At 38.2% G+C, this 23,195-nt stretch overlaps 1 protein-coding gene across 3 annotated transcripts in view; it reads left to right on the forward strand.

The window, feature by feature from the left end:
* The window catches only part of PHF3 (PHD finger protein 3), an 87,483-nt gene extending 64,566 nt beyond the window's left edge, over window positions 1-22,917 (forward strand). For all 3 annotated transcript variants that reach the window (XM_055135141.1, XM_055135142.1, XM_055135143.1), the window contains 11 exons: window positions 873-1,053; window positions 3,357-3,501; window positions 3,580-3,736; window positions 5,980-6,096; window positions 7,262-7,393; window positions 8,362-8,494; window positions 11,137-11,332; window positions 11,819-11,966; window positions 17,693-17,782; window positions 19,533-19,728; window positions 19,998-22,917. In XM_055135141.1, coding sequence (XP_054991116.1) covers window positions 873-1,053; window positions 3,357-3,501; window positions 3,580-3,736; window positions 5,980-6,096; window positions 7,262-7,393; window positions 8,362-8,494; window positions 11,137-11,332; window positions 11,819-11,966; window positions 17,693-17,782; window positions 19,533-19,728; window positions 19,998-22,120 — 3,618 coding nt within the window. In that variant the 3' untranslated portion in view covers window positions 22,121-22,917. The remainder of the gene's footprint in view (window positions 1-872; window positions 1,054-3,356; window positions 3,502-3,579; window positions 3,737-5,979; window positions 6,097-7,261; window positions 7,394-8,361; window positions 8,495-11,136; window positions 11,333-11,818; window positions 11,967-17,692; window positions 17,783-19,532; window positions 19,729-19,997) is intronic.
* Window positions 22,918-23,195: the final 278 nt, after the last annotated feature.

Consider the following 23,195-nt stretch of genomic DNA (forward strand, 5'->3'; position numbering starts at 1 on the left):
TTAAATCATTTATTGAATTCCTTTTGTGTGTCAAGCGTGGTACCAGAATTGGTTATATATTACTGATTGAAATATGCTCTTAATTAATATCTAGTTGGACAATAGGAAAAAAATAAAAAGTATTCTTTATAATAATAGTCTAGAATAAGTTTTTTTTTTTCCTAATGTGTGCTGTCTTTGGGAAATATATTAAAAGTTTATTTTCTTCTCTTTGTCTCTCACACAAGATTTGATGTGATTAATTACTCTTTAAGGATCTCAGAATTATGGTTTTATTTGTAGTTCTTTGTGCATTATAATTAGGACAAGATTTATCTACACACTTGTACATATATGATATTCAGATGCCCTGATGATTTATTCTATTTTGAGATTAAAATTGCCAAAGGGTAGTTATTGATTTATAATTTCTTTTTCCACATCCAAAACCAAATAACTCATCTAATTTTATTCCTGATACTACTGTTGGGGACATGATCTGTTTCTTTCTTGTTTTTCTTTGTATAGGCTATGAAAAGGGTGAATTCCTTAGTGCTAACATTTGAAAATTCCTTACAGCTTCAGAAAAAGTCCTCCTGTTTTTGCACTACATAATGGAATATGCTTGACAGATTAATAGGTTGCAGAGCTTGTTTAATTATTTCTTTTATTGACTTTTTTTTTTTTTTTTTTTGCCACATTCAGTGGTACCAAGGATTGCTCCTGGTCCGAACTCAGGAATCACTCCTGGCAGGTTCAGAGAACCATATGGCATGTGGGGGGATTGAATCCGGTCAGCCCTTTGGAAGACAAGTGCTGTACTGTCTTACCTACTGTACTAGGCATGCTTGCTTTGTATTCTAAGTTCTGATGAATTTAAAACTATTTTTCAGGAATCTGGGGAAAGTAAAAACTCAACAGATGGTAGAGATAGTGAAATTAAAAAATGGCAGCTAGCTCCTCTTCGAAAGACGGGACAACCAGTTTTACCTCGGAGATCCTCAGAAGAAAAAAGTGAGAAAACATCAAAAGAATCTGTAACTCTCTGCACAGGAGAAAAAGCTTCAAAAACAGGTAGTAAGATTAATGGAAATAATTAACATATTAATGTATTTCTGTTTCATTTCTTAAATTATTTGGAAAAATGTTAATTAACATTTAAGTATGTCAATCAAAATGGTTTAGGTTATTGAGTTACTTGAAGATGAAGACTTTTAAATTTGGGGGAAGTAATAATGAACTTAATAAAATAATGTTCTTGTCCTCCTGGCACTTGAAAGCATGTGAATTAACATGGCAGAGGACCTAAGTTCAGTTTCTAACACTGTATCCCCTTCACCCTAGCCCGCCCTCAGACTACTTACACAGTCTGATGGCCCCAGAGCACTGCATTACGGGGCTGAGTCATTGCCTTCAGTGGCCCCTGGTGAGACTGTGGGCCTGAGAGATGGTTAAGCAGGTAAGGCACTTGCCTTGCACATAGCTGACCCTGGTTCAATCCCTAGCACTCCTGATGATCCCCCAGCACCACCAGGAGTGATTCCTGGGTGCAGAACCAGGAGTAAACCCTGGGCATTGCTGGGTGTAGCCCTCACATCAACTAAATTAAAAGCAGACTGTTAGAAGACAGACAGTAAGGAGATAAATTTTAAAATGATATATAAATTCACAGAATTTAGTTAATATGGAGAAAAAGTGGAATAATAGAGTTAGAGTTGAGAGTGTTAGGAATTTGTTTTAGTATGCATATCTTTTTGGGGAAGTCTTGTTAAAGGTAACATGACATAATATGGGCCGTGAAGTTTGAAAGAAGTTGAAATTTTTTGGAGAGGGGGACGACATGGCGGTTAGAGTCAGGCTGAGGTAGAAGTAAATTTGGCATCTTTGAGAATTCCAGCCAGGCATGGAGCCCACTTCACATGGATTTTCTTAGAATGGTCATATTTCATCTCTGTAACACTAGGAAGGACTGTGTGGTGAGAACATGGACTTCCGCAAGTACCCATAGGTTGGGGTAGGTTGGGGATGATATGATCAATTTAAAAATTTTGTGTTTTCTTAATGAATTAAGGGAAAAACAAATGAAGTTGGGAAAAGAGGTATTGTTGATTTGAAAAGAGAGGAAGAAAAAAATAAGACATTCTTGAGAAATTGGGAGTAGCCAGTTGAATTAATATCCTTTAGACATGTGAGCTCCATTGAAAGCAGTGCTTACTTTTGTCCAGTTTTTTTAGGTCTTTGGAGCAGTTTATTTGAAGCATAAAAGCTGGCTTTTACTAACTTCATGGTTTTGCCAACGTAGATTTTCAGAGGAGAAAGAATAAATGTCAGGAAGTAGTGGTAGTGTTGGACTGCCTAATTGAAGTTGGTTAAGTGCAAAATAAAAACGTGAATGATAAAAATGACAGATGCTATTATTGAATTGCAGTTTTAGAGTAAACTGATGTGATGGCAGGTTAGGGTAGAGGATATTTTATACTGAGATTTTAGGTGGTGTGCTACATGAATTAGTAATCAGCTAATAAAAATTCATCTGGAAAGCTTAGCTTTCAAAATACCAATGTCAGATACCATTTAAAATCAGAAGAGATTCACCAATTTGTGGTATTGTAACATTAAAATATCTGCTCACCCAGTATGTTCAGATCATTTTATAAAAGTTTTTAAATTATTACCCACATATGAAGAGCATATATATATACATATATATACACGTACATACATATTTCATGGTCTGGAGGGATAGCACAGTGGGTAGGACATTTGCCTTGCACACGACCAATTCTGGTGAAATTCCTCCGTCTTTCTCTCTCTTGGAGAGCCCGGCAAACTACCAAGAGTATCTCACCCGCACGGCAGAGCCTGGCAAGCTACCCGTGGCATATTTGATATGCCAAAAACAGTAACAAGTCTCACTTGGAGACATTACTGGTACCCGCTTGAGCAAATCAATGAGCAGTGGGATGACAGTGACAGTGATATATATTTCATAACTTTATAATCACTTTCTGTCAATTTCTAATTGAGATTCTTTGGAAGTAGAATTTTTTTTCCTACTTTCTGAGTCACACCCAGCGATGCTTAGGGGTTACTCCTGGCTCTGCGTTCAGGAATTACTCCTGGTGGTGCTTGGGGGACCATATGGGATGATGGAGGTTGAACCCAGGTTGGCCCCGAGCAAGGCAAACGACCTACTTACTGTACTATTGCTCCGAACCCTGGAAATAGAATTTTTCTATCAGAAGTATTTCAGTCTGGAATTAGAGTTCTGATTTTATTTCTGAATAGTGCTTTTTAGATCCACTTATGAGCTTGTATTATGCTGAAAAAGAAAAAATCTTTATAAAAACAATTGAATGACTTTTCACATTAATTAGGTGCTCATGAGAAGCAAGAGATGAAAAAGAAGAAAGCTGAAAAGGGAGTGCCTAACACGCATCCTCCTCCCGCATCTTCCAAGCCTTCTGCAGATCAGATCAGACAGAGTGTGAGACATTCTCTCAAAGACATACTTATGAAAAGGTAATATACATTATTGTAGAAGACTGAATAGTAACATCTCTTTGTATTTGAAGAGTAATTAATTCTTCTCATTTCAAGACTCACGGACTCAAATTTGAAGATGCCAGAAGAGAAGGCAACAAAAGTTGCCACAAAAATTGAAAAAGAGCTCTTCTCTTTTTTTCGTGATACGGATGCTAAATATAAGAACAAATACAGAAGTTTGATGTTTAATCTGAAAGATCCTAAAAACAGTGTAAGTATGTTTATTTATGTTGGTAGGTAATTTATGCTTCTAACTCCCCTGAGTACCTGGGGGTTTGAGATTATAAAGGAGTGTTTATTGTATGGTTGTGAAATTTGTAGTACTATTTTTTTACTACTGAGCCAAGTTAACAAATTCTGCATAGTTTTAATAAATGAAAATATAAAGAGTCTCTTAACACATAAAATCCTATGTATATATTTTTTCTTTGCTTCTTGGGTCACACTCAGTGATGCTCAAGGGTTACTCCTGGCTCTGCACTCAGGAATTATTCCTGGTGGTGCTCAGAGGATCATATGGGATGCCGAGGATTGAATCCAGATCAGCCATGGGCAAGACAAATGCCCTACTTGCTGTACTATTGCTCTGGCCCTGTTTTAACCTGATTTATATTAATTTTCTTTTTAATATTTTTATTTTTCCTTTTGGTTTTTTATTATATTTTTTTCTTTTTTGGGTCACACCCGGTGATGCACAGAATTTACTCCTGGCTCATGCGCTCAGGAATTACTCCTGGCAGTGCTCAAGGGACCATATAGGATGCTCGGAATCGAACCCGGGTCAGCTGTGTGCAAGGCAAAAGCCCTACCAGCTGTACTATCGCTCCAGCCTCTACTTTTGCTTTTGGGCCATACCCAGTGGTGTACAGGACTTACTCCTGGCTTAGCTCTGCACCTTGAGATCACTCCTGGCGGGGTATGGGGGACCATATGGGTTATGTGGCATCAAACCCCAATCAGCTGTGTGCAAGGCAAGCACCCTACATGCTGAATTATCTCTCCAGCACCTATGTGAATTTTCTTATGTCCTTTGTATAATCCAGTTTAATTATTAAAAAATTCATACATATTCTTCTAAAACTATTATTAAACCAAAACTTATAACACTATGCTACCAGTATAGATTCAAATTCTGAAAAAAGATCTATGTTCCTTAAGTATTTCATCTAGATAAAAAGAGAACTATTTTAGTTTGTTTTTGGGTAAATCAGATTTAACTTTGATTCTAAATACTTTTAAGTAGTGGGCTAAGCATTAGTTGGTTCCCTAAACTTTTTCTGATGTTTCTTGTGCAGAGGGTATTGAAAGAGGGTAATATTTAAATACCCTCTACTGAGAGTATTTAAAGGCCCTGTGTATATTTAATTCAGGCTCCTTGCATATACTTAACAAGTTTTCACATGACTGCTATCACTTATATGAATTTGTATAGTGTTTGCCATGAGTGATATGAGGTATTTTCTTAAAAGATACTTTCAGCTTGTACAGGGTCTGGGGGGGGGGGTTCACACTTTTTGCTTTGGTTTGCTTTGGTTTTATGCTACACCCAGCAATGCTCAGGGTTTACTCCTAGCCCAGGAATTATTTCTGTTGGTGCTTGGCGGACCATATGATAAACCAGGGATCAAACCCAAGCTGGCTGCATGCAAGGCAAGCCCCCTACTCACTGTACTCTCTCTCCTGTTCTGGAATTTTATACTTTTTTCTTCTTTTAATGATAATTAAAAAAATTTTTTTTGGTGGTGAAGGAGTGACGATGGTTGGAACACCCTTGGCAGCGTTTGGGTCTGCTCCTCACTCTGCCTGGGGGTAATGGACTGGAACCCTGTGGTGCTCTGGGTGAAACACTCTTTCTACATGCAAAACGTGCTCCCTGTCTGACCCTTAATTAATTATATTTTTAAAAGATTTAAAAATAAAATTCTCTTTCCCTCCCTCCTCTCTCTCTCTCTACCCCTCATTCCCCCTCTCCCTCCCTCCTCTCTTTCTACCCCTCACTCCCCCTCTCCTTCCCCCCTCTCTTCAATTTTTGGGCCACATCCTGCAGCACTCAGGCCTTGCTCCTGGCTTTGTACTAAGGGATCACTCTTGGCAGATTTGGGCTTCCATAAACATTTTTCTGATAAAAACTTGGAGTATAAAGTATCCTTTCACTCTTTGAAGTATTAGTTTAGATGTTTCTTAACATAAAATCTAAAGCCTTTTCTTCGGTAAATAGCTATTTCTTTTCTGATTCCTTGTGCTAACTTTTCTATAAAATACGTATTTTACTACCTCACATGATAGAATATAACACAAAAACTGTTCTTTTCGTTCTGTCTAGTAGTGTGTAAATCACTAAAAATCTTTCTATTTTGAAAGTCATGTTTCAAAATTGCATCATGAATATGTTCTAGTCACTGCTCTTTTACAACACTTTTTTCTTTTTTCCTTCCCATTTTCAAATATTTCCAGATATTGTTTAAAAAAGTTCTGAAAGGAGAAGTAACCCCTGATCATCTTATAAAAATGAGTCCTGAAGAACTAGCTTCTAAAGAATTAGCTGCTTGGAGACGAAGAGAAAATAGACATGTAAGATTACTTATGAATATGCATTTGACTATATCCAAACCTGTGTTTTTCACACGAGGGGAGAAGTGTTCATTTCATTTACTGGTGGCACAGTACAGACTTTCTGTTGCAAGCCTCTTCTAGTTAGCTCCTCCCACTAACCTAGTTTTTAAATTCAGTTTAACCTGAATTTTTCTACTTTTTCATTATTTTCTGCAGTTATCAAGTTACAGGATTACCTGTGTTTTGTTATTATATTTCATATGCCAGAAGAATGGGAAAATAGATGCAACTTATTCATATCTAAGCTTTTTAAAGCTCAGCTTGAAAATATATGGGTAATCTGTAGAGCAAATTTAAGTGGTGATGAACTCATTATAGGCATATAATTCCTTAATATTCAAAGTTTGAAATACAAAGCTCTGAAAAGTAAATTTAGCTTGATAATTTCCTGATAAAATCGGACCTGAATTGTTAAATCTGGATGTTCATTTTCACAGAAAAACTGTATTGATTAATGCTGTAAAACTAAGAAAGAAATTTTTAATGTAAATGTCACGTTTCATCACTGTGCAAATTACATTGTGTTTTTGTTGCCTCTGGTTAATGTACATGAGAACTTCTCAAGGATGAAATAATGGGGGCACGTTGGTCATGACTGGTAGTATGATAATCAGTACTATAAAATTTAGCATTAGTGTAACCATATTATTTAAACTATAATATTGAAAAAACTGAAAAGGTATTGGAAGAAATATGATATTCAAATCTCCCTTAATACAAGGAGTGTTCTTGTACTTGTAAAGAGTATCCACTAAGGTAGGGAAGGAGGTGGAGAACGACAAGGAGACTGGAAGTAACAAGATTGGTGGAGGGTCTTGGAGACTGTTGGTAGTGTGATGGGGTAACTGTATATATCAGTATCAATATCATAAACATATTACCGAACCTATAAAAATAAATTAAAAGGTTGTGGTGTGGGATCTAATTCATGTTAAAGTCCCCTACTTACAATCGCCTCTAAGTTACATAAGTACTCATATTTGTTGAGAAATCATCTAACGATTAAAAATACGTATTAAAAATATTCTATGATATAGCTTTTGCAAGATTTTATTTCAAGCTGTACTTTAAAGTAACATGTGTTTTTAATTGTGAGCTGTTTCTTTAAAATGCTTCCTGTTAGACTATAGAGATGATTGAGAAAGAGCAGAGAGAAGTGGAAAGACGACCAATCACAAAAATTACTCATAAGGGTGAAATAGAAATTGAGAGTGATGCCCCCATGAAAGAACAGGAAGCGGCCATGGAGATTCAGGTAAGTATCATAAAAATGTCATATTTCGTGATGCTCAAAACAGGAAGATTGGCGAAGGTTTTAAATCCTAATCCTCATAAAGTAAAAGTATCAAAAGATACATTTTTTGTTTTGGACTGGAGCGATAGCATAGCGAGTAGGGCATTTCCCTTGCAGAGGCCTACCTGGATTCGATTCCTCCGTCCCTCTCGGAGAGCCCAGCAAGCTACCGAGAGCATCCTGCCTGCACGGGATATTTTTGATATGCATACTTGATATGCCAAAACAGTAACAAGTCTTACAGTGGAGATGTTACTGGTGCCCGCTCGAGCAACTCGATGAACAACGGGACGATAGTGCTACAGTGCTACATATTTTGTTTTGGGACAACAGCTGAGTGCTTACTCCTGATCCAGCACTCGGGGATCATTACTCCCAGCTAGCTCAGGGGACTATATAGAGTTCTGGGATTGAATCTGGTTTGGGTGTGCATAAGGCAAGCACCCGTTCTGGTATGCTATCACTGACCCCAGATACATCTGTTAAGTATACCTGTTAAGTTATGGATTCCTCTGGTCTGTGACCAGTGAATTCCTTTGTAGGCCTAGAAATCTGTACTAGAAATCTGTAGGTACTTTAATAAGTACTGTAGTTTGAGAGCTGATACCATTTTTCTTAATTTCTGACATCAGTGAGGAAATAATGTGGAAATCAATAGATCCTTCTTAGGCTGAAGTTTGAGAACTGGTACCATTTTTCTTAATTTCTGACAACAGTGAGGAAATGCAAACTTTTGTTAAGGGTTCTTGAAAAATGAGGAGTGTTTTGAGTTTCAAGACTAATACCAAGTTTGTTTTAAGGAAATAGTGAAAATTTTTCTCTAAATAAAAATGGTTATAATTTAGAAAAATCAATTTGAAGTATATGTTGATTTTAATAATGTCAAGTTTTATCTGCCAAAACTAATTTTTACTCCGGGTTTTTATTAGGAAGCTGCAGCTAATAAATCGGAGAAGACAGAGGGATCTGAGAAACTAAAGGAAGAGCTGGACTCCATGTCTAAAGATACCACTAGTCAACATAGACAGCATCTTTTTGATCTTAACTGCAAGATTTGCATAGGTATTTGGAGATTTTTCTTCCTAAATATGGTGCTTTTGTTTACAAAGGGAAGAATATTTTGTCTTTGAATGATTTTTTAATTTTGTCATATTGGTAATGATGCACTTATCCACTCTTCGAGGAGTTCCTCATTTTTTGTGTGACCTCATTTTGGGGGCTTTAGTTTTAAGTTATATTTTGATAAAACTGAATTTGAAAATTTAAAATTTAAATTTGAAAATTTAAAGAAAATTTGATAAAATGAATTCTACCATCTAGAATTGTGAGAGATATGAAGTTAAAATATGAGAGCCAAATAATTAGAAATTCATCTTTAGAATAGGTATCAGAAGCTGAACAGTTTAGTTGGGACTGTCATTTATTGAATTAAGGGGTGAAATAGCATTTTTATTATCTGAAACATGAAGCAAGTCAGAAATTGCCCTTAAGTGCTTTATTGTTGGGGTGGGCTGGTGCACCTGGTGATGCCAAGGAAGGACCCTTGACCTCTTGCATACAGAGCATCACCACAGGTCTGACCCTTTTCAGCTCTCTCCGCTGGATCCCTTTAGGATTCTTATTTATAGTCATTGATTGAATAAGTATTTACTAAGTTCTTACTCTTTGTCAGGCATTTTGCTGGTACTGCTAATGAAGTGGTGAAAAAATTAAGATGATATCCTTCCTACAGTAGGAAAAAATAGATGGTGATTTCCTTCTAGTAACTCTAATAACCTTTTCTTCCCTCTACCCCTTCCCCCCAATTTTGGTGCCCTACCACAGTGATGAGAGGTTGTGGGGGGGAAAGTTATTCCAGACTCTGTGTTCCAGGGCTGCTTTCTAGCAATTCTCATAGGACCTGGTATTGAACCTGAGCTCCTTACATGTGCTTAGAGCATCAAGCTATCTTTCCAGTCCACAGATGGTGATTTATGCTATAGAAGTTAGTTGTTATATACATAATTTAAAGCAGGAAGACCTTGGCTAGATTTGGGGAACTATGGGAGGCTTGGATAAGAATTGGACTTTAAGCAGAAACATTCAGGGGTTGAAAATTGTGCCTGTAAAGAGGTATGGGAAGAACATTCTAGATACTGGGAGTGGTAGAAATTTCTCTTAAGTTCATGAAGAGGATAAAGATAAATGATTATTTGACACAGTTTTTAGAGATCAATAATTACCATTGATTTCAAACTTAATAGCAGTGAAAATAAATTTAGTGAGTTATGACCACCATTTCAAGTACACAAAGAGAGGGCCAGAAAAGGTAGTACAGCAGGTAAGGCACAAGCAGCCAACCCAGGTTCCATCCCAAGCATCCCATTTTGTCCCCTGGGAACTGCCATGAGTGTTCCTGAGTAGAGAGACAGGAGTAAGCTCTCAGCACTGCAGGGTATGACCCAATATCCCTTCCCCTCCCCTTGACACCCCAAAATGCTGAATGTACTTTATTGTAAACTCCATTAATTATTTCGATCGTTTATCTCAGTAGTGGTGAATAGTGATTAAAGGATTTTAAAGCAGGGAATGAGAGAACATTGGGAGTATTTGAAAATATCAGTGACTTTGTGTACAGATTATAGTGGAAGAAGTCATGAGGAACCCAGCTGGGAAATGAATATGTAACTTTAATTACAGTATAGCATTGGCGCTGGAAAGAAGTAGGAACTTGGATATACTAAAGTTAAGCAGTGTTGATAAATGCTAGAGATTTGGATTTATGGCACAGGCAATGGGGATATGTTAAGAAGTTTGAGTTTACGTTCTGTTTATTGATATAGTAGAGATTTAAGTAATTTTTCTATAATAAAAAAACCTGTGAAATTATGTCATGACTTTTCTTTGGTCCTTGAGCCCCAAACCAGTGCCATTTTCTAAGACTGCACTCAGAGTTCCGTATGTCTAAGTAGAACTGTACTCTGGATATATGGTCATGAACTGCTGTTCATAACACACACAATAGGATATATGTTCACCCTAGTTCATGAGATTATTGAGACTATTGAAATTTGACTTATTTAAAAAATTGTGAGGGAGTAAAGAAACCAGTTATAGGCTCTAGTTATAATATTTCCACTTTTGCCTAAATTGCCAAACATTCTTTTAAATAAAAAATTTTCACATCAGGGGCTGGTTAGTACTGTGGATAGGGCACTTGCCTTGCATGCTTGATCACTGACATCCCATATGGTCTTCTGAGCCCCACCAAAAGTTGTCCCTGCGCACAGAGCCAGGAGTAAGTCCTGAGCCCCACTGGTATCCAAAACCCACAAAAAAAATTTTTTTCCCCCACATCAATATGATAGATGCATTCTAACTATGAGAAATGATGATTAGTTAAAATTGACCCAGAAGGGGTTCTGAGCAGTAGTACAGCCTGTAATGCACTTGCTTGCATACAGCTGACCTGAGTTCAATCCCTGGCATTCCATATGGTCACCGGAGCACTGCCAGGAGTGACTCCTGAGAGCAGAGCCAGGAGTAAACCCTGAGCATTGCGGGGTGTGGCCCCCAAAACAAAACAAGCAAAACATTAACTCAGGAAACGAAACACCTGGCAGCACAGCAGTTGGCAGTCAGTGAAACAGAGTAACTTCATTATTTCTGAAGTACAGAAATGTCACTTTGCAAGAATGGTTTATTTTGGTTTCTTCTGACTTTAGGTCGAATGGCACCACCTGCGGATGATCTTTCTCCAAAAAAGGTGAAAGTTGTTGTTGGAGTGTCTCGGAAACATTCGGACAATGAAGCAGATAGTATAGCAGATGCATTATCTTCAACATCAAATATTTTGACTTCTGAATTATTTGAAGAGGAGAAACAAGACTCTCCAAAATCAACATTCTCTCCTGCTCCGCGGTAATTTTTCTGTTAGTTATAGCTTCTATTAATAAGCATTACTGTTTGCCACGTTATGCAGAGAGGTCTTTAAAAACAGAAAGTGACACATTTATTAGGAACCTTTCTTTTGAGAAATAAACTGTACTATATTCCAAATCAGTTAAGGTAAATAAGTAATATGTTTGTGAGTGCGGACTAGATTTTAAAACTCCCTTTACTTATGTTGGTCCCAAGAAGCAGGTAATTAAAAATTACTTTTACTTCTCTGGATCTTAATCCAACAAAGGTATAATCAAGAAGAAAGGAGTTTGTAAAATCCAACTGTGTAATTAATGAGCATACTTTAATAGAGGAATAATTTCAAAATCTTATATCAATAGCCTTTATATGTTTTTTTTGCTTTCTTGACATGCTGAAATGGGAACAATTGATGACTAAGTGGAAAATGGATTTATTCATGAGTATATCTTTAGGCTAAAAACTTTTTGATGTCATTGTCTTTAGTCCAGAGATGCCGGGAACTGTTGAAGTTGAGTCTACCTTCCTGGCTCGATTGAACTTCATCTGGAAAGGTTTTATCAACATGCCTTCTGTGGCAAAATTTGTTACCAAAGCCTACCCAGTGTCTGGTTCCCCTGAGTACTTGACAGAGGTACTGTGAACTTCTTTGCCCTTCTGTTCCTGGGTTGGCATTTGTGTTCCTGAAAGCACTAGGCAGGGAAGCAACATCATAAAGAATTAGAATAATTTTAGAACTGAATTTTAGAACTGAGGAAACTGTACTTGAAATTTCCATGCCAATAAGTGCCATACTGTTGAAAGTGTACCTCACTGTGTCAGAGAATTAAAAGTTAATGGATCTCTATGGACATGTACGTTTTTCAAATACAAGATATATGGTAGATCCATAGTTCAAGGGGTAGATTGCTTGCCTTGCACATAGCTAACCCAGGCTTGAGCCCCAGAGCCATATGACTCTCCGAGCATCACTAGGAGTACTCCTTGAGCACTGCCAAACAAACAAGATACAGAATTAAACAAAAATGTTTCAAGGGCTAGAGAGAGTACAGATGGTAGGGTGCCTGCTTTGTATACAGCCAAACTGGATTTAATTCATGACACTGCAGATAGTCCCCCCAAGACCTGCTGGGAGTGATCCCTGAGCACAGATCTAGGAATAAGCTCAGAGGGAAGAGAGAGAGAGAGAGAGAGAGGAGAGAAAAAGAGAGAGTGAAAGGGAGTGAAGGAGGGAGAAAGAGGAGAGAAAAAGAGGGAGAGAGGGAGAGAGAGAGGAGAGAGAGAGCGAGCGAGAGAGAGCGAGTACAACAATATAACCCAACCAGTGGAGAATTTCATGTTTTGCTTTCATTTCTCTAGCTTCATGGCTCCAATTCTAACCTGCCTGTTTCTGTGAACAAAACGTAGATTATAATTGAAACTATGGCTTTATAGTCTCATGACAGCAATGACTAGTTTGCAATTTTTATTGTAATTTTTTTTAGTTGAATTACCATGAGATAAAATTATAAAACTTTCATATTTGAGTTTCGGTCATAAATAATCGAACACCCGTCCCTCCACCATTGCACATTCTCTACCACTGATGTCCCCAGTATTACTCCCTCTCCCCCACTCCAACCCTTCCCCTGCCTCTATGGCAGACAATTTCCTCCATACTGTCTCTACTTTGGGGCATTATGGTTTGCAGTATAGATACTGAGAGGCTATCACGTTTGGGTCTTTATCTATTTACAGCAAACGTTTCCTATCCCGACCCATCATTGACTTAGTGATCCCTTCTCTATTCCAGCTGCCTTCTCCCCCAGCTCATGAGACAGGCTTCCAACTATGGAGCAATATTCCTGACCCCTGTGTCTACTGTCCTTGGGTGTCTCATGTCTCATATTATGTTATTTTATATTTCACAAATGAGTGCAGCAATGACTGGTTTCTGTAGTGTTACCCTTGACTAATTTTTTAATGGAGTGAATAAAAGGAAACTTTTAAGCAACATTCATAGAAAATAATCACTTGTGCTATAACTTTATGAGAAAAATGAGAGAAATATGACATTTTAAAAACTATTGAAAATTTTTTTTTATTTTTATGCAGAATAAAGATAAATCAGTACACATGTATTTATTTTTCTTGAGATTATATCTGGCTCTCATATAGATATTGAACATTACCAAATCTTTATTCATTCTCAGTTTGCTGAGTATAAAAGCAAAAGTTAAAAAAAAAAATTAAAAACCCTTCTAAGTATCTCAAAAAGCCTAAATTATAAATTAGCCTATTTTTTTAATGACTGATATAGGATCTAAGGAGTTCAGTCTCCCAAGTACCGCTGAGTGTGTCCCCTGGGTAGACCAGGAGTAGACCCTGAGCTCTGCCAGGTGTATCCTAACCACACCCCCAAATCTCATGTACTGATGGTATGAATGTTAGGGTTTTCTTTGGATTTGGCTATAATTATTAACTTAGTGTATTATTGCTTTTTTTTCTAGTTTATTTAGACCTTGTGTTTTTATTAAGAAATAGCCTAGTTTTTCCCCTTAATTTGAATTTTGCTTTGTAAAAATATATTTCTTTGAAACACTGATTTACAGTGATGTTAATGATAAGGTTTCATGCATACCAAGTTCCAACACCATACCCTCCACCATTTTTTCAGCTTCCCTCTCAATACACCCTGGCCTGAACTTGGTAAGCTTAGTTCTGTAAACCAGTTCTCAGAACAGTGTAATTATTACTTTTGCATCTTTTTTTGCTTAGCAGGTAATATTTTTTTGTTGTTTTTTGTTTTGTTCTGTTTTTTAAATTTTTTTTTAATTGAATCACCATGTGGAAAGTTACAAAGCTTTCAGGCATATCTCAGTTATACAATGCTCAGACACGCATCCCTTCACCATTGCACATATTCCACCACCAAGAATCACAGTATATCTCACCCCCTTCATCCCATAGCAGGTAATATTTTTTAAAGGATTATTTTTTGTAACAAAATTAAGTGTATCTGTGCTTCTTCTTTTTGAGCAAATCTGTGTAAAGATTTAGTCTCTGATCAGTGCAAGCTGAAGGTAATGACTTTAATTTACTTTGTGTGTTTTGGGGTTCTACCTAGCTATGCATAGGGCTTACTCCTAACTCTTTGCACAGGGATCATTTCTGGTGATACTCAGAGGACCATCTGGGGTAGCAGGGATTAAACCCAGGTTGGCCACATGCAAGGCAAGAGCCTTACCCACTATACTGTCAGTCCAGCTCCTCAGATACTTTCTTAACTGTATTTTTTGGCATCCATGTCAAATCACTTGGAGTGGACATTCGAGATGGAATCTAATTGCTATCCCAATATAGCCATCCCTCAGTATGCACAGAACATTCAGAACTCTCCTACCTTTATCCCCAGTACACAAACCTGCAGGTGCTCAAGTCGCTTATATTAAATGGTATATAATTTCATTTAACTGTGCAAATTCATCTCCCGTATGCTTTATCATCTCAGGATTGTGTATGCTAGCTAATACAATTATTTTGTGTAATACAATTACTTTGTAAATAGTTATTCAGGAACAAATGATTAACAACAACAAAAAAAGTTTTGTATTTTGAACCACACTCCGTGGTGCTCAGGGCTTAGTGCTGTGGGACAGTATGGGGTGCCAGGGATCAAATATGAGTTGGCCACGGGGAAGGCAAATGCCCTACCTGCTCAGGCCCATGACAAGTAAAAGTATGTATGTTTACAATAGATGCTGCCAACTGGCTTAATGTTTTAAATTGAGGTAATAGTGGTTAACAGGAGCTTCACTGCTTATGCTTTGGAGGTGCAGAGATGCCAACTTGTCCCCCCCTTTGTAGGAACCTTCCCTTCCACTGCCTTCCCCTAACATGCCTGCACTGGCCCACCCCCGCCCCTAACTGATCTCAGTTCTGTGGCTTTGTTTTAATTGGACATTGTTTTCTTGGTTTGTTTCCTTTTATGCAACCACAGTAGACTATGAAATGTTTGTCTTCTCGGTTCTTGTGCTTAGCATGGCCCCTTCCCGTTCCATTCACGTCTTGCAAAGGGCACAATTCCATCTTTCCGTATGATGGGGTATATTCCATTGTGTCTGTGCACCACATTTTTTTTTCCTTCTTTTTCTTCTGTTCTAATCAAGGCACCATGATTTGCAATATTATTAATGATACTTTCATGCATACATCATGAAAGTGTACTTGTTTTCTTCTACCAGTGTCCTAAGGACCCCTCCCATTTATCCCCCTTCCCCTAACCAGGTAAACTTAGTTTTGTAGACCAGCTCTATAGTTCTGTTACCTTTGGCCATTATCCCCTTACTATAATTCTTTTTAAAAAAAATTTTTTTTTCTTTATGGGTCACACCTGGCAATACACAGGGGTTACTCCTGGCTCTGCACTCAGGAATCACCCCTGGCGGTGCTCAGAGGACCATATGGGATTCTGGGAATCGAACCCGGGTAGGCCACGTGCAAGGCAAATGCCCTACCCGCTGTGCTATTGCTCCAGCCCCCCCCCCTTTTTTTAAACTAAGAATCTTTATTTATGTTTAATTGCCAAAGTACTGGAGTTTTTCTCTTTTTTCTGTTTGTGACTAATTTCCATTTTCAAACTTACCCACTGTTATCTGTTGTGCTCTTGAGCATATATCTTTATAGTTCATGTGGGAGTATCTGAGGAATTCGGCTGACTTTATTTTTATGCTTTAATTGTATATTTTTTTATTTTTATTGAATCCCACCCACATGGCAGAGCTTGGCAAGCTATTTGTGGTGTATTTGATTTGCCAAAAACAGTGACAAGTCTCCCAGTGGAGACGTTACTGGTGCCCGCTCGAGCAAATCGATGAACAACGGGACAACAGTACTACAGTGCTTCAGTTTATGATTGGGTTTCAGTCATACAGTGTTCCAATACCTGTCCATGATTGGATTCAGCCATACAGTGTTCCAGCAGCCTTGGGGATTAGGCTGACCCTTAACCCTTTTCCTTCCCTGAACGTTCTCTCCTAGTGCCTTTTTGTTGTTGTTGTTTTTTGTTTTTTTTCTTTTTTGGGTCACACCCAGCAATGCACAGGGGTTACTCCTGGCTCATGCACTCAGGATACTCCTGGCGGTGCTTGGGTGACCATATGGGATGCTGGGAATCGAACTCAGGTTAGCCGTGTGCAAGACAAACGCCCTACCCGCTGTGCTATCTCTCCAGCCCCTCCTAGTGCCTTTTTGCTGTTTCTGGTTTGTGATTTTTGAGCCTGATGAGGGTTATGGGGCTACTTTCAAGGCCACTGTGACCCTTTCACCTCTGAATATGATCTAAGGCTCTGTCATTTATTACCACCACTGCCCTAGGGGCGGCTTTTCTGTGGGGTAGGTAGACAGGGCCCGGGATAGGTATTTCCATCATGAAATTCTTGGTAGTAACTAGAGCTGCTCTCACATCTCTGTTCATTGCAGGAAATGTAAGTATGTGCACTGTGAGGTTTGATGAGAACTCTTAGGTCAGGAGACAAGCAGCAGAAAGCAGAGTTGCAGGTGTGGGGTGTAGATGTAGGCCTTGGAGAATGGAGCAAGCAGAGGGTCTAAGGTGTGAGTGTGGGCCAGGAGAGCTGGCAGAGGATGGGTGTGGAGGCTGCTTGGAATTCTGAAGGAAAGGAAGGGAAGGGAATCTGTTCCCTAGAAGGTTCCAGGGCTGTCACACTCTTCATTCACTCATCTGACTCCGGTTACTTGGGTTATTTCCAGACTTTTGCTATTGCAAGTAGCATTGCACAAATCATTTGGAATAAGTATATTTTTATCAAAAAAATCAAATTGCTAAAAAATATGCTAGGTCCGCGTTTGGTATGCTCCTGGTCTACAGTAACCTAGGAGGGATCGATAGTTTGTATGTAGATGTGGTCCTCAGGGATTCTAGTCTAGAGTTTTGTTTGGTGGGGCTTTTTTCCTTCTTAGTTATTTAATCCCTCAATTAATAAGAATTTTTATTTTGTGGGTGCGTGAATTTGCAGCAATGGAATGAATGGATAAGGAAGCCCTTGAGAACTTTCGGTTCTCTGTTGCCTTTCATTACCTATTTACTTTTTTTGGGTCGGAGTTTGGGCCATGCCCAGTAATGCTCAGTGGCTACTCCCTGCTCTTTACTCCTATAACCACCTGCGTTGTTTGGGAGTTTTGGTGTAGAGACCACCTCTGTCATGCAAAGCAAGCTCTCTAGCCTACTTATCTATCTCCCCCACCTCCTGGTTGTTATTCTCATTTCACATATGTCTTTGAACATATATTTTCTATGAATTATAAATGTTATAGTAAAATTTTTCTCTTTACATTGATCAGTGTTTGTCTTTTTAACCACAGGATCTACCGGACAGTATTCAAGTAGGTGGCAGGATATCACCTCAGACAGTTTGGGATTATGTGGAAAAGATTAAAGCATCAGGTACCAAGGTAATGAAAGGTTTTTCTTTCCATACCAATCAGTATGACAAAATACTTGAAAAGTAAACCTTTAAAAAATTATTCTGCAAGGTTCCCTGGGGAAGGGCCAGTACAAATTCTGTTCTGTATAATAGAATAGAACAAAATAGAACTAATAGAATAGAACAAAATAAAACTGTAACATTATCATAAGGCAAAACTGAAGCCATTTGCTAAGATTCAAAACGCTGCAATATTCTTCAGTAAAATTCCCCCCACTCTTTTCTTATGCTTTGTTGTTAGTATCTTTGATGCTTTGGAGAAAAAAAATTATACCAGAAGTATCAAGTTTCATCATGGAATTTTTGTCTTGCGTTGATTATAAACATTTTGTTAGTGTGGCTAGTCTGATACCACAAAGAAACTCGGAAATACACTCAGTATGGATGTTTTTCTCCTATCTTAGGTAGTTTGCAATTTAGGATGGTTCGGTAGATTTGGTTCTACAAATCTATTCAGTCATCCAGGGTCCTTCTGACTTCTGTTTTGTTGTTTCCAAATATTGGTTTGTTTGTTTTTTTTAATCAGCCAAACTTAGTCAAATCTGATTTAATCAGCACACAGTGGGAACACAGAAATAAAGAATCCCTGTTTAGTTGTTTTATGAGTAAGTCCAAAAGTGTGCCTATCAGTTTCCTATTTTTATGGGCAACAATATAGTCATTTAGCCTTATACATATTTTCCAAAAGAGCTGGGCAAATCATCTTTATTGGCTGGCTTTGCATTCAGTGAAAAATTAGGGCTTCTCTTGGCATTAGGAGGAATAGAGGAAGCTAGATAATGGGAGATAATTAGTAGCCTTTACCACAATCATTTTCATTTTTCTGTCTCTTCTTACCTGAGTTAAAAAAAAAACTAAACAAGAAAATATAATAACTAGAAGAATGTTTTTTTCTCTTCAAGATTTGATTGTATCATAAACTTTTATAATTATAAATCTTAAAGGGGTTACCTTTAAGGAGGACAGTTTATATGCCATCTTTTATGTAAAGTAGAACCATGGTTTAACTCATTTATATGCTTTCTTTAGGTTTTTGTATCAATTTAGACTTGCAACAGATTGTTTCACACTATCAAATTAATAGCATTTTAGAGCTGTCTGTCATAAAACATAGCCAAAACCCAGGGGCAAGCAAATCATTTCCTGAATAAGTAAAATGATTTTATAAGCTTTATGGCCTGTGTATTTTTGAGGTCTTTCCTCACAGCACTTGATATCTAAATTCAGTTCCTGTGTATTATCATGCATTTAAGTGTTTGTAATTAGTGTCTAGTAGTAATTGTGACAGATGCTATTAATTTGAATCATACCAAAGATACAGGCATCTCTCTGTGAAAGTTGTCACATTGAAAATAAGGATATAATATAGATTTTTAAAGATTTGGGTGTATATAGCATGTTTGCCATGAGTGTGTCACTGTAACAAAATAATTACCTTGGGCTGTATTTCTAACAGGAATCCCTCAGCTGTAACAAACGCCTATTACTGGATTAGCAAAGATCTTTTTCTGTGGTTTCTGGAGTCCATTTTTTCTGAGGTCCAGTTAGGCTTTCTTTCAGTATTCTTTAGTATTCCTTCTAGTATTCTGCATCTAAGTTAGTAAACCATCTTATTTGTAACCATCATTATAAAATACAGCAAATTACTTCTAATTTAGAAAGCATAGTTAGACTGTAGGTTATTATTTTAAACTTCTGTTTCGTTTTGTTTTGAATAGGAAATCTGTGTGGTTCGCTTCACACCCGTAACTGAAGAAGATCAAATTTCTTACACTTTGCTGTTTGCCTACTTTAGCAGCAGAAAGCGCTATGGAGTAGCTGCTAATAATATGAAGCAAGTTAAAGATATGTACCTTATTCCACTGGGTGCCACAGATAAAATTCCACACCCTCTTGTGCCTTTTGATGGACCTGGTAGGTATAGATTTTAATAACAGAGCATGTTGAAGTTAAGTGGGAGATCATTCCAGAATCAAAATATCTGATTGCTTGCTTAATTTATATTTTTATTTATTTTATTTTATTTATTTATTTTTTTTGAAACCCTCAAGAGCTGGCTTGGAAGGGAAAAGCACCCATTTAAAGGGTGGTAAAAAAATGCGAGATGCAAAACATACCCTTTATTGTTGTGGTTGGATGTATCTATTTTTTAAATTTTTTAAATTTCTTTTTTCTCACTGCAGGACTTGAACTCCATAGACCTAATCTGTTGTTGGGCTTAATTATTCGACAAAAGCTGAAGCGACAACACAGTGCTAGTGCTAGTACCAGCCATACAGCTGAGGCTGCAGACAGTGTGCCAGTGGCTTTGCCGCCTGATAAAAAAAGTAAGATGGATGTTTCCATCGAGGAAGCACCAGAGGAAGAAAATGACTTTTTCAATTCTTTCACAACCGTGTTGCACAAGCAGAGAAATAAGCCTCAGCAAACTCTCCAGGAAGACCTTCCGGCAGTCATTGAACCCTTGGTGGAAGTCGCGAAGCAGGAGCCACCAAAACCTTTACGATTCCTTCCAGGTGTATTAATTGGCTGGGAAAATCAACCTTCGACTTTGGAGTTAGCAAATAAACCTCTTCCTGTGGATGATATTCTTCAGAGCCTTTTGGGCACTACTGGTCAGGAATATGAACAGGCTCAATCAGTGCCAGAACAGAACACTCTTAAAGAAATTCCATTTCTAAATGAGCAGGCCAACCCCAAAGCTGAGAAAATGGATAAAGCAGAAGTGACGGATGGTGAAACCAAGGAGGGAGATGTTCAAGTAGATAATCTTTCAGAAACTACAGGTAATGCAGTAGTATCAGAAGAGACATCTGTCACAGGTTCCTCTTCCATTCCTCCTGGGCCTCTGACAAGTCTTAGTCTCAGAGGTAAACCACCTGATGTTTCTACAGAAGCGTTCTTGACTAATTTAACAATTCAGTCAAAGCAGGAGGACACTGTGGAGAGTAAAGAGAGGCCATTAAAAAGACCACTGCTGCAAGATCAAGAGAATAACGTGCAGGATAATCAGACTTCAGGTACTAGTTCTCCATGCAGGTCTAATGTAGGCAAAGCAAATGCAGACGGTAGTGTGAGTGGTAGTGAAAGCCTTGTTGCGACCACAAGGTCCCCACAGTTTATCAACCTGAAAAGGGATCCCAGGCAAGCAGCAGCAGCAGGCCGGAGTCAGCAGGCAGCCGCCTCAGAGAGCAAAGATGCAGAGAACTGCCGGAATGAAGAGAAGAACACAGCACCGTCCCTGTTACACACAGAGAGCGTCACAGAACAAATCCCAGTAGAGGAGAATTTGGCCTCTACGGAGAAAAGCTCAGGTGTCCAGCAGAGTGAAAATTCAGTGGCTGCGCCGAACTCTCCATCAACAGAAAACGTACACACGTCTCCAACAGACCAAGCCAAACCTCTGCAGGAGGATATTGTGATGCAGAATATCGAGACTCTGCACCCATTTCAAAGAGGAGCATCAGCAACAGCATCTCATTTTGAAGGTGGAGGCACATGTCAGTCAGAATTTCCTTCTAAAAGCACCAACTTTACTTCTAGAAGCACCAGCCCCAGAGCAAGTACAAACTTTGCACCCATGAGACCGCAGCAGCCCAACCTTCCACAACTCAAGTCCAGCCCTCCCGGGTTTCCATTTCCGGGTCCTCCTAACTTCCCCCCTCAGGGCATGTTTGGATTCCCGCCGCATTTGCCCCCCCCTCTGCTCCCCCCGCCGGGCTTTGGCTTTGCTCAAAATTCCATGGTTCCTTGGCCACCCGTCGTTCATCTGCCAGGCCAGCCACAGCGTATGATAGGTCCTCTTTCACAAGCATCAAGGTATATAGGGCCCCAAAATTTTTATCAGGTTAAAGACATTCGGAGACCAGAAAGGCGTCACAGTGATCCTTGGGGTAGGCAAGACCAACAGCAACTGGATAGGCCCTTTAATAGGGGGAAAGGGGATCGCCAGAGGTTTTACAGTGATTCCCATCACCTGAAGCGAGAACGGCATGATAAAGAGTGGGAACAAGAATCCGAAAGGCACAGACGCAGAGACAGAACCCAAGACAAGGACAGAGACAGAAAAAGAGAGGAAGGGCACAAAGATAAGGAGAGGGCACGGCTGTCACACAGTGATCGAGGAGCAGACGGAAAAGCAAGTCGAGATGGTAGAAATGTAGACAAGAAAGTAGATAAACCTAAAAGTGAAGACCACGAAAAGGACAAAGAACGAGAGAAAAGTAAACATAGAGAAGGAGAAAAGGACAGAGATAGGTACCACAAAGATAGGGACCACACTGACAGAGCTAAAAGCAAAAGGTAAAATTGGCAGGCTGCATCAAAGATTCCATTTAAGTAACAGTTAAATGTTGTATCTTTAAAACTTTATGATTGCCTGCTAGGATTGTGCCATCTTTAAAAATTTTTAATATTGGTGATTTGCAGAACAATAAATTTGTGTGTTGGGCAGAGTGTTCTGTACCAGTGCTCGTCATCCCTTCTTCATACCAACTGTCTCTAGTTAATAGGAATTTAATATTTTGAAAAGTTTTACATTGCTGTATATTCAAAGATTTGTTTTATTAATATGCAATAAAGGCTTAGAAAATTTAGTTTTATTCTTTAATTGGTAAATATGGTTAACTATGGAATATATTTACTGCCTTTAGTGAATGTCCTTTATATAATGATTAATTTGAGAGTAATGTGTGCTCTGTATGTCTGTTTCAAATTGCACTGTTTCTAAAGAGATTGTAGAGGAGCAACAAAAAGCCAAACCAATTTCATAATCGGATTATATTAATCATTTAGTTGAGCGTTTTTTGACCAAGAATCAGAAGTCCAAGGAGTACATATATATTGTTTATAATCTACACTCATTGAAGGCATTCATTACCATGTTACAACTCTGTGGCAGGCCATTACTTCCTTCTCATTTGGCTATTCAGAGACTTGAATACTTAAGCTTGTACATGATCTTGTGTTTTGCTATCCTTTTTACTGTAAAATGTAAATATTTTAAGGGATATTTTGATTCTAAATATGATAAAAGAATTTCTCACCTATTTTGTGTGTGTGATTTGAAACTGAGTAGTAAAAGAATTTCTTTGAAAGCTTTAACTTCCTTCAAGACATTTTTTTTCTCTTAACCAAGCACATACAGATAAAGCTGTTGGGAGGGATTGGCTTTATTAGATTATACACTATTAGGATAATTCAGATTTTAAAGAAGACTAAGATTTAGAACTAGAAATTGAACAAACATGCAGCTATAATTCACTTCATAGATATTTCTAATAGTTGTATACCATTATAACTTGGTACACTTAACACAGAACTTTTATTTAAGAAAAGTGTGTTATGATCTCTCTGTTAAATGTGTTAACTCCTGTTTGGGT

This window comes from Sorex araneus, chromosome 4 (genome assembly GCF_027595985.1).
Source record: "Sorex araneus isolate mSorAra2 chromosome 4, mSorAra2.pri, whole genome shotgun sequence".
Lineage (NCBI taxonomy): Eukaryota > Metazoa > Chordata > Mammalia > Eulipotyphla > Soricidae > Sorex > Sorex araneus.